This window comes from Pan troglodytes, chromosome 15, assembly GCF_028858775.2.
Source record: "Pan troglodytes isolate AG18354 chromosome 15, NHGRI_mPanTro3-v2.0_pri, whole genome shotgun sequence".
Taxonomy (NCBI): Eukaryota; Metazoa; Chordata; class Mammalia; order Primates; family Hominidae; genus Pan; species Pan troglodytes.
In genome coordinates, this window is record NC_072413.2 from 67,064,504 (window position 1) to 67,082,687 (window position 18,184).

At 39.8% G+C, this 18,184-nt stretch overlaps 1 protein-coding gene and 1 pseudogene across 6 annotated transcripts in view; one reads left to right on the top strand and one right to left on the bottom strand.

Annotated features, from left to right (window-relative positions):
- Positions 1-18,184, bottom strand: part of DCAF5 (DDB1 and CUL4 associated factor 5) — a 102,376-nt gene that overhangs the window by 26,608 nt on the left and 57,584 nt on the right. For 5 of the 6 annotated variants that reach the window (XM_510028.8, XM_009428010.5, XM_009428009.5 and 2 more), the window contains exon 6: positions 14,211-14,424. In XM_510028.8, coding sequence (XP_510028.4) covers positions 14,211-14,424 — 214 coding nt within the window. Of the gene's footprint in view, positions 1-13,503; positions 13,694-14,210; positions 14,425-18,184 lie in introns of those variants that run through there. The other variant, XM_016926259.4, reaches the window with a different exon arrangement.
- LOC737296 (ATP-dependent RNA helicase DDX18-like) lies at positions 5,781-7,980 on the top strand (annotated as a pseudogene).

Consider the following 18,184-nt stretch of genomic DNA (forward strand, 5'->3'; position numbering starts at 1 on the left):
GGCTCAAATGATTGTCCTGCCTTAGCCTCCCAAGTAGCTGGGCCTACAGGCAGGCACCACCACACCCAGCTAATTTTTTATAGTGACAGGGGTCTCACTTCCATTGCCCAGGCTGATCTCAAACTTCTGGGCTCAAGTGATCCTCCTGCCTCAGCCTCCCAATGTGTTGGGATTATAGGAATAGGCTACACGCCTAGCCAGGTCTAGAGTTTTCTAAAGAAAATGTCATACTTGAAAATGACATTGAACATCCCCAAAAAGTGTAAGTCCAACATACACACAACCTCCTGCCTAACATAAATTACTAAATACTGTGCAATCATTTAAAATCAATTTCCTAGCCTTCAAAACACTTGTAGGAACATGAGAAAAAAGGCAAAGACAGGTGGGTTTAAAGATGAAGAAAATGCTATCTATAGGGATTAGGTAATCAGGGCACAGTGGAAAAAGCAGTGGGCTCAGTTTCTTTATCTGCAAAATGAGAGAACTGGACTGGTGGCTCTGTAAGCCTCATTTAATTCTAAGATTCTATGATTACACTGTGAAGGAATGTTGGAGGCTGGATTAGACCTGAAAAGTCCCTAAGCTGCCAGCCCAAGTGATTTGATAAGTCACTCCACAAACATGCTCAAGACAAGGAAACTCATAAGGCCAGTCTTGTTAAACTTTAATTTAAAAGTTTCCTAAACTACAACAACAACAAAGAAAAAACAACATGATTTTAAAAATGGGCCAAGGACTTGAACAGACATTTCTCCAAAGAAGTAGAACATGGCCATATACAAATGGCCACTAAGCACACGAAAAGATGTTCAACATCACTGATCATTAGGGAAATGCAAATCAAAACAATGAGATACCACCTCATACCCATCAGAATGGTTACTATGAAAAACAAAACAAAGACCCAGAAAATAGTTCCCCCAAAAATTAAAGATAGAATTATCATATGATCCAGCAATTCCAATTCTGGGTATATATCCAAAAGCACTGAAAACAAGATCAGAGATACTTGCAACCTATGTTCATAACAGCACTGTTTATAATGGCCAAGAGGTTGAATCAATCCCCTATGTGTCCATCAACATCATTCAGCCTTAACAAGGAAGGAAATTCTGACACATGCTACAACATGGATCAACTCTGAGGACATCACATCATGCTAACTGAAATAAGCCAGTCACAAAAAGACAAATACTATATGATCCTACTAGAGTAGTCATGAAAATTCAGACACAAAGTAGAATGGTGGTTGCCAGGGCCTAGTGGCAGGGGAAATGGGGAGTTGATGTTTAGTGGGCAGAGTTTCAGTTTGAGATGAAGAAGAAGTTCTAGAGATGGATAGTGGTGATGGTTACACAACAATGTAAATGTACATATATATTTAATGTACACTTTTTTTTTTTTGAGACAGAGTTTCTGCCGCCCAGGCTGGAGTGCAGTGGTGCAATCTCGGCTCACTGCAACCTCCACCTCCAGGATTCAAGCAATTTTCATGCCTCAGCCTCCCCAGCAGCTGGGACTACAGGCGGGCACCACCATTTCCTGTTACGTTACACGTTTAAAAGAGGCTATCAACTTCATGTGGAATTCCTGCTACCCTGCCCCCCATACCACTGCAAACTAAACAAACAAAAAGTAATATTTAAGAAGAGTGAGCCCAGTGGTCTTATCAGGGGTTTTACTATTTCATCGTGAAGCATCAGTGCTTTCCTATTTGTTCGGCTATTCATCAGGGCAAAGCCATGAGAAGGGAAAACAGGATTCCCAGACAGAATGCTGACTCAGAAGACTGCCTTAGAAGGAAGAAAACTCTCCCAGAGTTAAGGCCTGTTGGGTTTAATATGACAGCTCCTAAAATATGCAGAAAATGCATAGAATGTACAGGCTTCCTCTTAGGGATAAAGGCAACTCCTGATCTCTCTTCCTCTTGGAACTCTTCTTCCACCCACCACAAGAGAACAGCTAGGGATGATTTTTAGGGAGGGCGTCTTGCCTCGCTGCCATCTAGTAAGGGCATTTAAGTGTTCACACACTCTGGAATCACAAAACTGTCCTGCAGAATTCATTATGGCATTTCATGGTTGTCTGCTGGATGCCTTCTAGCATTAAAAGTTGGCTGCCTGGGATACTGCTGACTATAAGGACAGAAATAAAAGTGAGGTCATTCCTTTATTCATTAAACAAATATTTATTGAATGTCTAATATGTGTTAGGCATTGTTCCAGGGAAGGGAAGGCAGAGTTGATCAAAAGAGACCCTGTTCCTGTCCCATGAAGCTTACATTCCATTAATGGGAAGAGGAAAATATTACAGACATATATAATGTGGGTAGAGCAAAAAAAAGTTAAACAAAAAATAACATATATATATAATGTGTCCAGTGGTGACAAATATTACAGAGGAAAATTAAACAGCACGTTAGCGCATATAGGGAGTGCTGGGGGTTGGGGTGTTAGTTTCCGTTTTACAGAGGGTGGTCACAGAAGGCCTCTTTGATAAAATGGTATTTTGAATAGAGCCCTGAAGGAAATGAGGCAGCAAGTTATGTGGATATCTGGGAGAAGAGTATTCCAGGAGAGCAGACAGAGTTCTGGCTATTTTAAAATATAAGGTAGCCATTAAGAGCTCTTTTGTCTTTTTTTTTTTAAGCTTTGTGGAAATAAAGATTATTTCAAGTGAGCTGAGTACAGAGATACATTTACTATCATAAGAGCAGCTAGAAAGATTCCTGTCTTCTAAAGCTATGCTGAAAGGGTCATCCCCTCCTGGACTCAGGCTGGTTGGGGCCACTGAGTGGGGCGCTGCTGATGGTTAGTGCTTAAGAGGACCACCAGGACACTGCAGGTCTAGGCGGGCCATCTTACAAATATTTGCTGTGGGATACAAGGAAATATAAGCAAGAAAACAAAGACCAAACAGTGCCAGTGGCACTGTTTCACTACCAAAGGAAACAAACCCAAAGTACTTCATCGTATTAAAACTTAAGAAACACAGTAATTATTTCAATTAACCAGAAAACTGAACTTCACCTCAAGTGGTGAAATTGGAGGCACAGGTTTTTCTCTCTGTCTTTTCTTTTATCTTGATGATCTAATTTCAAATAGTACCTGCTCATTCTCACCCAGGAAATCTGGTGTTTGGGGTCTGAAGCTGACCTGGAGCAAAATGCTTCTGGCCTAGATAACAGAAAGGCTCAACAGCAGATACTCCTATATAAATAGGCAAGCTATAGAAACATAGTAGAAAAATTGGTTACCCAAAATTCCTATGTTTCATATTTTTTATTTCCTTTTATGATGTATGACTTCACAACCAACGTTCATATTTAATACACTACTGTGAAAAAAACTAAAAATTACTATTCAACTTTAGAAAGGCAAAAACTAAATAAAGTGATATGAAGTTTGTGGCCAAATGGGGACATGAATATGAAAAATTCATTGCCTTCTCTAAGTTATTTTTTTTAACGTCATTCTAAACATGACGAGGGGGAAACCACAGATTAAAAACTCACTTCATGTTCTGCTTTAGTACTAAAAAAAGGCAATAACAAATGTAAGAGGAAAAAATAAATAATAAGATTTAAAAGAATATAAGAAAAAATAAAAAACAAAAAAATGAAACTCACTTCGCACAGCCTTTTATCTTATACTCTATTGAGAAGAACAGGGCGGGGCTCCAAGAGGAAGAAAGAATACTTCATTCTTTCTAGATAAATACTTCATTATCTAGGCAATAAAGTCCCCATTCCCAAAACACCCTGAGTTGAGGGGGAGGTAGGAGATCCATAGACTACAATTAGATCAGCGTGGAAGATATATTTAATTTTTGTTTGGTTTTGTGGGTAAGGTGGGAAATATCAATTCTAAAATGAACATGAGTTGTGTGGACACACATTATCCATAATCTTTCCCAGCTGGCTACAAAGGTTAAAAGTTGGCCACATTCTGATTCACCTCACTTTTCATTCATTCTGTGGTCCAAGAGGGCAAGCTATTTACTGATCTGAATGTTTACTGATCTAGACATTTTAAGTAGGGTTAACCTGAGGCCAGTGCATGGTGGTGTTTCATCCAATCCACTGTCAGTGTGGAGATACTAACTTGCTCGAGCATAGGAAGAGATCAACAACTCTCTCTCAATAGATTTCAGGAAGGAACCACCATCATGACCACCACCAAGAACAACATTGAAAAAGATTACTGACTGGTATTTGTCACTGTCTCACTGACCCAAATGTCCTCTGTCAATCCATTGACCTTTATAGAAAATGTGTGTGTGTGTGTATGTGTGTGTTTGTGGTGCGTGCTTACACAGGATTTGATCTTCTCCAACATCTGTTGATGAAGAAGGAAACATATCAATCAGTTACTATTCATTGAGTACTGATCAACTTACCCAGTTCTCTCCAAAGGCTCCTTCCATAGTAATTGATTAATGATTCTCCAGTAAATGGCATGCCTGTCTAATTAGCTGTATTGACTAGGACAGAAAAACCAGATGGCTCGCTAGCCTGGATCAGTAACAGCAGAGAGACTGCTATTTAAATTTAAATCAAACACAGCTCTTATTTTCCCCTGACCTTCTGTCAGAAGGGGAAAAACAATGTGATTGAAAACTTTGTGATATGCTCTCTAGATGACTATTTCCAGAAAAAGGTTTGCTAATTGGCATATAATACACCTTTGATCATACCATTTATAACCAGTGCTTGCCACAAATACCAACCAAAGCAATCAGAGCAAATTTTCTTTGGAAATGGGCAAAGCCGTAGATTTATTTTATTTGTGGTAAGAGAAATTTCATTGCCTCCCAATAAAAGCATACAAATACGCATACCCATAAGATTAACACTATTTTTGCAAGTGAAGTTACATTATTCTTGCTTCTTTGAGCCATTTGCCATTTCAGCTCCATTAGGCTTCTGGAATCTTTCAGTTTACTAAAATAACCAACCTTTATGGGTTCTGTGTAGAAAAAATTCTATTAATAAAGGAATATTCCATAAAGGCAGCCAATAACAGTCAAATAATTAGCAGAAAAGGAAAAAAGTGCTGTAAATTACCAACAGCTGGTTATAACAAAGTGGCCAGCGTTACTTAAAGATGAATCTTTATTTGGCAAACCATTTTGGAAACCTGAGCAAGATGAGGGGCCATTAACCATTAGCCCCCCTCCATGGGCTTCAGTTTTTGTACGTGAGGACTGGGGAGTGAGGAGATGATAGCACTCACTTCAGTCCATATATGAGTATTTATACTCTTCATTCAAGCAAAGGTGTTCCAGCATTCTGAGGAAGTAACCTTATTTTTTCTCCAAAGCTTGAAGATATCTCAAAAAGAGGCAAAGCTCTTCTACTAAAAGTAAAATTTCTAAGGAGGAGGATGAGACAGGTTATACTCTGTTCCCCTTCATTAACATCTACCAGGGATTTCCTAGTGGGGCCAGACTCTTAGCCAGGAGCCATGCATTAAAGAACTGCCATGTCCTGTCATCAGATTACATCAATTCCACTTGTTCCTAAGAACAATCCAGGTCACCTTGTGTTCCTTTACAACTGAACGATTATAAACCAGACCATACCTAGCAGGCCTCACATACTCCAAAACCTTTTAAGCTTTTAAGTTCTAAAATTGCATCAGTAAACAGACTAAAAGACAACATAATCCAAAGGTAAAATCTTAATCCAGGATTGATAATACCTGAGCCTCTAGGTTTCAAGAGTTCCATAAACACTTTATTATTATATGGAAAACAATGTAGATGTGTACATTTTTCTGAGATGACTGTTTATAGCTTTTAGAGTTTCAAAAAGGTCCAGGATTCAAAAAGAGTTATAAATGGCTGATTTAATAAAGTTATATTCCGGAACTGAGTGGCTGTACTGTCTGGCACCGTGGTCTAGACACTGCTTGGACAGGATGTCTCACCTGCTGATGAAACTCCTACGCAAGAAGATCAAGAAGTGGAACCTCAAACTGCGGCAGTGGAACCTAAAGTTGCAGGGGGCCTCAAATCTGACCCTGTCCGAAACTCAAAATACAGATGTGTCTGAAGAAACAACGGGAGGTGGAAAGGTTAAAAAATCAAAACATTCTATGAATGTGGGCTTATCAGATGCTCAAAATGGAGACGTGTCTCAAGAAGCAGTGGAAAATATAAAAGTTAAAAAATCTCCCCAGAAATCCACCGTATTAACCAATGGAGAAGCAGCAATGCAGTCTCCTAATTCAGAATCAAAAAAGAAGAAGAGAAAAATGGTGAATGATGCTGAGTCTGATACAAAAAAAGCAAAAACTGAAAACAAAGGGGAATCTGAAGAAGAAAGTGCCAAGTCTCCTAAAGAAACAGAAAATAATGTTGAGAAGCCAGATGATGAAGATGACAGTGAGGTGCCCAGCCTGCCCCTGGGACTGACAGGAGCTTTTGAGGATACTTCATTTGCTTCTTATGTAATCTTGTCAATGAAAACACTCTGAAGGCAATAAAAGAAATGGGTTTTACAAACGTGACTGAAATTCAGCATAAAAGTATCAGACCACCTCTGGAAGGCAGGGATCTTCTTGCAGCTACAAAAACCGTCAGTGGTAAAACCCCAGCTTTTCTCATCCTGCAGCTGAACTCATTGTTAAGTTAAATTTCATGCCCAGGAATGGAACAGGGGTCCTTATTCTCTCACCTACTAGAGAACTAGACATGCAAACTTTTGGTGTTCTTAAGGAGCTAATGAGTCACCACGTGCATACCTATGGGTTGATAATGGGTGGCAGTAATAGATCTGCTGAAGCACAGAAACTTGCTAATGGGATCAACATCACTGTGGTCACACCAGGCTGTCTGCTGGACCATATGCAGAATATCCCAGGGTTTATGTATAAAAATCTGCAGTGTCTGGTTATCGATGAAGCTGATCGTATCTTGGATGTTGAGTTTGAAGAGGAATTAAAACAAATTATTAAACTTTTGCCAACACGTAGACAGACGATGCTCTTTTCTGCCACCCAAACTTGAAAAGTTGAAGGCCCGGCAAGGACTTCTCTGAAAAAGGAGCCATTGTATGTTGGTGTTGATGATGATAAAGCTAATGCAACAGTGGATGGTCTTGAGCAGGGATATGTTGTTTGTCCTTCTGAAAAGAGATTCCTTCTACTCTTTACATTCCTTAAGAAGAACCAAAAAAAGAAGCTTATGGCCTTCTTTTCATCTTGTATGTCCGTGAAATACCACTATGAGTTGCTGAACTACATTGATTTGCCCATCTTGGCCATTCATGGAAAGCAAAAGCAAAATAAGCATACGACCACATTCTTCCAGTTCTGCAATGCAGATTCAGGAACACTATTGTGTACAGATGTGGCAGCAAGAGAACTGGACATTACTGAAGTCAACTGGATTGTTCAGTATGACCCTCCGGATGACCCTAAGGAATAATATTCATCGTGTGGGTAGAACAGCCAGAGACCTAAATGGGAGAGGGCATGCCTTGCTCATTTTGCACCCAGAAGAATTGGGTTTTCTTCACTACTTGAAATGATCCAAGGTTCCATTAAGTGAATTTGACTTTTCCTGGTCTAAAATTTCTGACATTCAGTCTCAGCTTGAGAAATTGATTCAAAAGAACTACTTTTTTCATAAGTCAGCTCAGGAAGCATATAAATCATACATACAAACCTACGATTCCCATTCTCTGAAACAGATCTTTAATGTTTAATAACTTAAATTTGCCTCAAGTTGCTGTCATTGGTTTCAAGGTGCCTCCCTTTGTTGATCTGAACGTCAACAGCAATGAAGGCAAGCAGAAAAAGCGAGTAGGCAGTGGTGGATTTGGCTACCAGAAAACCAAGAAAGTTGAGAAGTCCAAAATCTTTAAACATATTAGCAAGCAAACATCCAATCGCAGGCAGTTCTCTCACTGAAGACATGCCTTTCTTTCATCTTGAATAACTTTGTCCTAAAATGATTCTTTTCCTCCTTTGATTTAACAGCATTTTTGTAGCCTTTAGAATTTGGACTTATCTAACAAGAGTATAAATTGAATTCGGTTGCAAGCACTGAACACTGTTACTTCTATCAAGTCTCTCTTTTATTTTTGGGATATAAAACAGGCTTTAATTTTCTTGGTTGCCCAAGGGCAAAGTAAGGAATATCTGATCTTTCTTGTGATGATATAATATTTTAATTTTAAATATCCCTCCCTCATACATACAAATGTATGTTACGTTTTAATTATTTTTGTACCTTTAAAAAAAAGTTATGTTCCCTCTACCTTCTCTTTACAAAACAGAAAGTCTGCCCCCTTCCTCAAAAAAAGTTTCCTAAAACATTCACGCTCTAAAAAAGACATACAAGGAATTCCTCTGCCACGACATTCTGTGTTCAGTTCTTCCTCACCAGACCATATCATTGCTTGATCTCTATAACACAGTGGGCAGCATGCCTATGAGCAAGAGGGTACAGTCATAAACAAGAAACTGAGTCTAGTCCTGGTTTTGCTAACAATTCGATTTGCCGTTTCACACTACTGTCGGCCTCAGTTTCACGTGAGGATAAAACCTGTCCAATTGCACCCAAAGGTTGCTGGGAGCATTAAAATATAATAGTGGGCTGGGCATTGTGGTTCATGCCTGTAATCCCAGCACTTTGGGAGGCTGAGGTGGGTGGATCACTTGAGGTCAGGAGTTCGAGACCAGCCTGGCCAACATGACAAAACCCCGCCTCTACTAAAAACACAAAAAATTAACTGGGCGTGGTGGTGCGTGCCTATAATTCCAGCTACTCCGGAGGCTGAGGCACGAGAATTGCTTGAACCTGCGAGGCAGAGGTTGCAGTGAGCCTAGATGGAGCCACTGCACTCCAGCCTGGGTGATAGAGCAAGACTCCGTCTAAAAACAAACAAACAAACAACGACAACAAAAAAACATAATAGTGGATATGAAAGTGCTTTACAAGTTAAAGGGCTAAAAATATGTAATATATAAATGGCAAGGAGATGAAAAAAAAAGAGTAGCCTAAAATCACAACAAATCAAAGGCTGGAAACCAACGGTTGAATTTCCCCCATTAAAAGTATATCTTTATTTCAGATAAAGGAGAACATATGGCATGCCAGGCCCCAAAGTGGGCTTAATCAGGCGTGCATGGAGTTATTAAAAAAAAAAAAAAAAAGCAAAGTTATAACTTTAGAGGGCCTCTCTGGCCTAGAGAGTACTTACTAGTGCATTCCATACCTCGGCTATACCCATATAGTATCAACCCAGAGAGGTTGAGTGGTGATGTAATGTCTGAGGGAGGCCATTTATCCAAGGCCATTTTGTTGGATTCATAGGGTGCAAGTCAGCTCTTTCCTCCAGGGTATGGGACAGGATGATTTTATGATCACGATTTTTGGGGCCTTGCCATCTATCAAGTTCAAAAGACCAGTATAAGAGATCTCAGTGCTCAGGTACGCCAGTGCTCAGCCTTTTCAAGAAAATCTTATACTTTCTCCTTTTGTGTACATCCTACTTTCAGCAAGATGTAGGGACTATTAGACCAGGCATCATATGAGACTAAAGCAAGAAATACTTTAAATGATCAGACTATCCAGTTCGAGGCAAACATGCTTGCTAGACTGAAAGACTTGCTTACCAGAAGCCTGAGCCATTCTATTGGACTCACAATCTAGGACAAGAGCCATTTAAGGAATTGTGAAAGAGAAGGAACAAGAGCCAAGTGCTGTCTTATATGTGCATGCCAGAAAAGCCAGCAGGTAGAATACTGGCATTCTTTTTTAACCCTATTAAGAGACTCGCTCACTGAGTATGTAGAGAAGTGTATGAAGCTTAGAAGACAGAATGTGTACCCAGTCAGGCTTCAGGGAGAAAACAAAACAAAAATCCAAGTAGGAAGTGAAAGCAAGAAGAACCTTTGGGCTCAGGCAGCCTCCAAGGAAAGGAATGCTGTTTTACTGCCAGAGTCCGCACTATATTGCAAGACTAGAAGGTAGGCTTGCTTTAAACAAAAAAAGTAAAAAAGTGTAAGCCTTTAGTTAAGGCTAATTGCTTCTGTTGATACCCAGCCAACCTGATGTCACTTTTGTCACCTGATCTGATGCTAGAAGTTATCAAACTTGAATAATTATAATATACTAGAAAGAAACAAACTATGTATTTGTAGCCAAAAGGGGGGAAGACAGATTGTATAAAGGGCTTTGAGTGCAAATCTCAAAGAGGGTACCATCTGGCAATGTTATGTGAATGTATCTATCACAGCATCAGGCATACAGTAAATGCTCAGTAAATATATGCTCTCTTATTTTAAAAGATGGAGGAAGGAAAAAGACATGAAGTTAGGAAGCCTTCAGCAGGAAGCAGGAAAAAGGAACTTGTCTCCATGAGTTAGTGACAGACCATGGCACTAAACATGAGAAAAAACATCTTGCTGAATGAAGCACAGAGGTTTCAAACTGGTGGATCCAGAGCAGAATAGGTATGGTGCACAGATTTGTTTCATCTATACAATAAAGTATGAATTTGTTGTAATATTTTAAAACCAAGAGACCTTACATAAAAATCTTTATTTCTGTCCTCTCTTGAAAAAAATCGGAGGCCCTGACAACAACGGGCTAAAGCTGTATAGAAGCTGACCCATTTAGATGGGATGTGGGCTCTCCACAATCCCCACCACTCCTTAATGTTTACTCCTAGCCCAATCCACTTATTTTTGCTGCCTGTCTTGCTCCTGTCCGCAACAAGTTGTGATCACTTGTACAGTGAAAAGGGGTCTCTATTGAGAGCCCAAAAATCTGGGTTCTAGCCCTGGTTTGCCTACAAACTTGTATGTGTTGTGACTTGTGACCTCTCTGAGACTCAGTTTACTCATCTGTGAAAGAAAAGGTTTGTATAAAATGATCTCTAATAGCTCTATAATTAGAATTCATCTACAGTGGTGGCAATGAGCATGAGGGAGACACAAAGGAGGTTCAGATATTTCACACTTTATTCCCCAAGTCTAATTTCTTGAAACGTTAATTTTATTTTGAGGCTAATGAATTACCTAGTGAACCTAGGATAGTTTAAAAAGAAGTACACGTACTCTGAACAATATCTGGGTCCATCTGTATGGACTGAATAATCTCATAATTAAAAGCCAGATGACTGTCTCAGATAAATAGGATCTCTTACTGCTTTTCTCATCCATGTTCATTCCTATTACGGAAATTCTCAGATTCCTGTCTGGGATGGTTACCCAGCCTATGACTAAATGAGAAGTTCCAGAACACAGAGCCTCAGGCTGTGGGTGTTCTCAGAGCACACAGGAATGAAGTCAAATATAAAGCCCAATATAAGGAAAAGGCAGGCTATGGAAACTGAAAGCGGAAAAAAAGATTCTGTCTAGACTCATCAAAGAATATACATGTCAGTCCTGCAGGTCACACTGTAACTGTGACAACTGCTGCCTTATCCTTGAGTGTGGAAAGTCAGAGCCTATAAATCACCTTTGAGACATGTTCTAGGACTGGGACAGTAAGTCTGACTTCTTGTGCAACACTTAAAAAAACCTATAAGTTCAGTAGATTAGTTCCACTATAAATCCATTATTTAATTCATCCTCCTAATTGGATGAATTATTTAATTCATCCATCCTTCCAGGCCTCTGGAAGTTGAACAGGAAAAATCATACTTATCAATCCTGATTTACAGTTAGAGAAGACTTAGGCCCACAAAGCTAAATACCACACATTGACCAAAGTACTCAAGATTTACTTCAACAAATTTTTATTGTGTTCTCACTGTGTGCCAGGATTTGGAGACAAGACAATGATGAATTAGCTACATTTCTTAGTCCCTAAGGAGTCAACAAAAAAGCCAAATATAAATCTCTGTATTTTATATACCTCTAACTATTTCAGGAATATGAACAGACTTTTAAGACTTTAACTCTGTTAACTGACCCAAAGTTAGATTCAATGGCTTTGCATCTTCTTTCAAGGAAAACCACTTACCCCAGCCAAAAAGAAGTCTTGTCTGTCAGAGAGAATAAAATACCCATAAAACTCTTCCCATAGGACAAGTCACAAATAATAAATCAGTCAAATCTAAATAGAGAAAAATCAAAAGCCATTCAATACTTTTATAATTATATATAAACTGAAAGACAGAAACAATGATATCTTTGATGTATATACCTAGGACTATCACGAAATACCTTCTGTGGCTCTGCCTATGACAATACCTGCCCCAATGCATCTGAGCAAAATGGGTAATTATAATCCGGATCACAGGTTCTCAACCAGGGGCAATTTTCCCCCCAGGGGACAATGTCTGGAGACATTTTTGGTTGCCTGGAGGATAACTTAGGATGATATTACCGGCTTCTAGTAGGAAGAGGCTAGGGATACTGCTAACCATCTTATAATGCATAGGACAGCTCCACACAACAAAGAACTATCTAGCCAAAATGTTAACAATGATAAGGATGGGAAACCATGGTCTAGGTGCTTACATGTTGGCTAGAGGTCTTTGTTCTGGGTCTTCTAAGGTCCATGAAGATAGGCTTTGTTGCTAAATACAACCTGAAGAAAATCACCTTTCCCTCAGCCTCTGGTTTCTGGAAATAAAGCCTAGTGAACTATTAATATCACCTTCACTGCATGCTCTATTATTCAACAAAACAAGAATTACATGCATAAGAAGTTGACAAAGGATGGGAAATCAACAAAAGCAAAGAAAGAAGGAAAAAAGGAAGAGAGGGAGAGACTTGATTGTCATTTCCACAGCCAGACAAAGCTAAATCAACCATTCTGTATATCTGTTCTATTGAGAGTCTGATCGCCTATAGAAACTGTTTCTTCCCACCCAAGAAACAAATTCCCTGCAGTGCCATACAGGTATATACAAATTAAGTCACTCAGGTACTGTGGGCACCCCAAGGAGACATCACTGAGGCCACCTAGTGGTCTCCAGTATGGATCTCAGCTAAGTAGGCCCTAAGACTCCAACATGAGTATAAATTCTGAATTTGGATATATAGTCTCTATTTATAAGAGAGGAAATCTCTAGTTCAGAAAACTTAAAAGAACATTCTCATCTATCTACACGCAAGACAATTCAACAGGCATTTATTCGGCTCCTATTACATCTACTAATCCTTAAACTATGACATTAGGAAGCCTCCAGCAACCCCCATCTAAGGAGAAAAATCCTAACTTTTACTTCAAAAAGCGAGGTCTTGCCAGTTTCTCAAAGAAATTTTTCTTTTATGCCTCTTTTATATTTCTTTTATGCCAAAATAACTCTAAAGAGGTGGGGTACAGCATATAAGAATTTTAAGTCAAAATTTGACATAGTTGACCCAAAGATAAGAACACTAAACATTAGCGAGAGACTAAGGTTTTTCTTTTTCCCAATCTATATGTGAAATAGCAATAAGATTTGTTGTGCTTGAGAATAAAAAATTCTATTTGTTTATTTGATCAGTCTTTCCTTAGATTTGTCTTTCTTCCCATTTGTCTTTCCTCGGCTTGGTGACCCAGATTAGCCCAACTGGTCACCGACACTTCAGAACTTCTATGGTTAAGACAGAAAGGTGCAAGAAGGCCAAGTATATTCTTAAACTGCCAGCTTTAAGTCAACATCAGCATCTCCATTCCTAGTGAGACTCAGAAAAGGCTGGAAACTCACAGCTTGGGCTCTCCATTTCCAGTTGTGATGCTGGCAGTAAAAAGAAAAAGAGTCAGCATCTGGCTCCCTCTCAAACAAAGCTGCTTACCCCACTTCATCCAAGAAAAAGATGCCATCCCAAGAGGCCATTCAAGATACATGTCTCTTGGATGGTACTTAGGGTGTTTCATTCATCATTGTGTTTTATTGGTTTCTTTTTTTTAATGTCTCTCTCACCAGCAGGCTAATTTTCCATGGATTCCCTCTCCTTTCTTCTGAAATGGCACATTCTTAGAATCTTAAAATCTGTTCACAAACTTGGCAGAGCTAGGTGGCTCAGAACCATATCGTGGCCAGCCTTGGTTTATGGTGTGTGCCTTGTATTTACCCATTGGCAGCCTTGATAAAGAAACTCACTATTATTAAGTCAGAACATGTCCAGGCACTCACTGTTTCCCCTTAATTGTTTCTACCTGACATAATGGTAATGAGAAATAAAGACCAGTATAGAAAGAACAATCAGAAAGAAAAGCATAAGTGTGAGATGCAGGAGGCAGACAGCATTTACCTGGTCACGATCTCCGGCAAAACAGCAGCTTTTCATGGTGCATGAGTTGAAGTAACCCTGATTGTCAAACTGAAACACAGGCAGGCGGGAATGGATGTCATAGAGCACAGGGGGCAGGCGTCGCCTCAGGGCCAGGAGCTGGGTCCCGTTGCTGTTGAATCGTACACTCATGGCACTTTGGAGGGACAGGTTTCCACCATAGCGCAGGAGAGAACTGGAAGGCACAAGGCACAGGAATCAGGCATGAGATAGGCTAAACAAGAGTCTGAAAAACACATGTTTGCCTATGACCTCCTGTCAAGCTTGCATAGCTGAATTTCAGCAAAAGGATATTTCTGTGCAGTGGCTAGAATAATGAGGGTAGCAACGCTTCCTTCGTTACTTTAAAACAAGTTACTTCAATTGTCAGTTCTCTTGCTCAGTCTCCAAAAGATGAATTACCAGTAAAGTTACAAGAAAAGGATAACAAAAACATCTTGAAAGAAGAGACATATTAAAATAATGATTTTCTTTACCCAAGCTAACTGCACAACCAAAAGCATACTCGTCAAGACCCTGAGAAGTGGGTTGTGTCCACTCTAACTGGGTAGTCATGGACAGTGTTTAAGCAATATAGTCATCCTTCATATTAGAGATACAAGAACCATCAGTAAAAACAATAGGCCGGGTGCAGTGGTTCAGGCCTTTAATCCCAGCACTTTGGGAGTCTGAGGCAGGAGGATCACTTGAGCCCAAGAGTTTGAGACCAGCCCTGGCAACATAATGAGACTTTGTCTCTACAAAAAAATTAAAAAATTAGCCAGGCATGGTGGCATGTGCCTGTAGTCCCAGCTGCTCAGGAGGCTGAGGAGGGAGCGCCACTTGAGCATAGGGGGTTGAAGCTGCAGTGAGCCATGGTCACGCCACTGCACTCCAGCCTGGGTGAGAGAACAAGACTCCATCTAAAAAAATTGAACAATAGAAACTTGTTTATAATGGATAATTTGTCAATCATAATCATTTCATTACTTAATTTTGAATTTTTAATCTGTTCACAAAGAATTTTTATATTCTATATAGCATGATAATAAGTATTAAAGACAATTCTTAAATTTAAATGCAGAGCAAGCAGTGCAACAATTAGAAAAGGAAAATGACTTGTTTTCCTTTACAATTCCCCACAAGTTTATATGTAGCTTTAAAATATACTTTGGTTAATATATAGAACTTCATTTATCTAGTTTCACTAAAGAGTACTATGTTCTGGTTCACCTAATATTCTTCTGCAGTTTCATAAGGTTCACATTTTTTAAAAAGTTTCACACAGTATGGTTCTAAATAATTTCTTTTGATGACTCAGAAGGTACTTTCAAAATTATAGTGAACCAGGATGGCCATGAACATTAACAAGTATATACAGTACTAATTTTTAAAGGTTGTTGGGGGTGGTAAGTGTGATCTTTCAGGCAGTAAAGATCACTATTTTATTACAGAGGGATGACTGCTCATAGTCCATGTCAAAACCAAGTTTTATTTTGTATGTTGGGTTAATTTTTGGAGCACTGAATTACTGGCAGGAAAGTGAAGTATATATGTTGGGGACACTGTAGAAACAAGTGCCACATCAGAACTCACTCTGTCTCATGCAGACATTATTGTCATGGATAGGTAGTGATCCCAGTAGTTTTAGAGAAAAAAGTTTATAAATTCTGGAGAATCACAGACCTGAAAAGGGCCTCAAGATGCCTAAATTAGAGCCTAACAGATTTATTTGAAACATTTTAAAGAAGTTTTAATCGCATTGTACCAAGTGAAAAAAGAGCTATATATTACCAGAAGAGAGTTAATATTGAAGGAAGATAACACATTTTCTTTTTTTGCCAAGAGAATGGTGGGGAAAATTAAGTGGACAAGAAAAGAGCTATCCTATCCTATGGGAAGGGAAGCCCTGCAACCACAGTACAAAGGCAGCTGCCAACCTAGCTTGGTCACAAAAACAGCCTGTACCAACACCAGCCCCAGTCAGTCCTGTGTCCCCCAAAGCAGTCTTCTCACCAAAGGAAGGAATGCTCTGGTAGTGCAGCTATGTGTGGAAACAAGCCTTGGGCAAAACAACCTGTAATCCTTTTAGGATTGGAATGAAAGGAAAGAGGGAAGACTTAGAAAACCCTCCCTAGAATTCCAGACATCAAGGAGGGGCCTGGTATCCCTGCAGGCCCCAAGTAGTAATCCCTGCAGAGAAATGCCCTTATAATGGTCCTAAACACAGGCCACACTCTCTTGCATACAGAAAATGAATGACAGGACTGTTAGAGACCAGGCATTTCCTTTACAGGGTGCTGTGGCTGCGACAGGCATGTGGTGTTATCTAAACACTGAACTCAAAAACAATGAGAGGCTTTCAATCCAACATCAGTATGGAGTGTGCAAATAAACCAGCATTTGTAGGACTGACTAGGAGTTGGGGGTTGGAAACAAGAGTCAACAGAAAGAGACTTGGCCAGCCTCACCACCCATAGCAGCAGGGGTTTGCAGCAGCTCAGGCATCCTTGAGAGGAAAGCTAGGGCCTCTGGCAAACACCCTTTCCATCTGTTAACAGGAACTTCCTCTGCCCGTTCTAGTCAGGCCTGTAGAGGAGTCTGCCCAGGACAGGCATGTGGGCCATCCCAACCCCACCCAAGCTCCCTGACCCACCATCTGCAGTCTGATCACACTATAGGAATTTGGTTGTGGGCTCCAGGATAGTAACTAACTTTTCTCTTGCCTATGCTTCTGGGCAGGGAACTCTGACCTCTCACACAAAGAAAGTACAAAGGAATCTCGCTCCTAGAATGCTTAGGGGTGCTATTTAAAGAGCAGCAGCCACCAACACTGAAAACTTCATGTTTTGTCACAAAATTCTATTCCTTCCAGAGGGATGAAATGACACCTGAAATCCAGAAAGTAAGTTACATTAACTGTAATTTATCAGCAGGGGTCTACAGCTGGTCACTCCTGGTGAGAATGATAAGGATGATCTGGTTTGCCGGGAAGGCAAAGCTTGGAAGCAGTCTGCCCTCATAGTCAAGATACAAAGATGATGTCAAAGATTCTGGCTTCAAGTGTAAGATGCATGAAAAATCATCTAGGACTTTAAAAAATGTAGATTCTCAGGATTCCCACCCCCTGTCCCCCACAATATTCTAATTCAATCTGGGAAGTGGGCCCAGGTATCTGAATTTAACCAGCAACACCAGTTAATTGTGATACAGGTGGCTTTCAAACCACACTGTGAGAAACATGATTCCATTTTGGAATTTGTGGGGTTGGGGGTGGAGAGAAAACAAGGCAGAGAAAAGAGAAATTATCAAAGTCAATGAAAAGCTAACCATACAATATGGCACTTTTTATGGTCTCATGTCTGTTCGCAGAAGGATCTCCAATTCCTCTTCAGATCAGAGTTATACTCCTGTCCTCAACACATTCCCTGAAGAAGAAATTTCTCATTTCCTCTTGAAGAAATGGGGGTGCCTCTATACAAACAAGAATGCCTCAATCCTGACTTGCTTTCTGGACACTTATCTTGATAATGAAAATGCCACTGTCTCTACTCCTTCAGAGAAGTGGCCACCAATACATTCAAATGAGATGAGCAATATATTGAAAGAACTAGCAAAACATGTTAACAGTGAGTTCAAATAAAAATATCTTTATAAGAAAAATTAATGAAATACATCTACCCCAACCTATCTTCATCCAAGGATTTGCTATAAAACACAAGAACAGGGTAGGAGGTGATCCAAGGTGATCCAAAAGACCTAGGGCGAAAAGCAAGAACACCTCAGAACATCAGGAAAACATTCCTCACAAGTGTGGTCTCCTGTGGGGTTTATTTTGTTTTGTTTTGTTTTTTTAAGTACACACACACACACAAAAACCACTCAATTGGACTTCTTTATTGCTCTGGTGGGGTAAAAAGAACATTTTAAAAAGTACTTAGCCAAGGCTAAAGCCT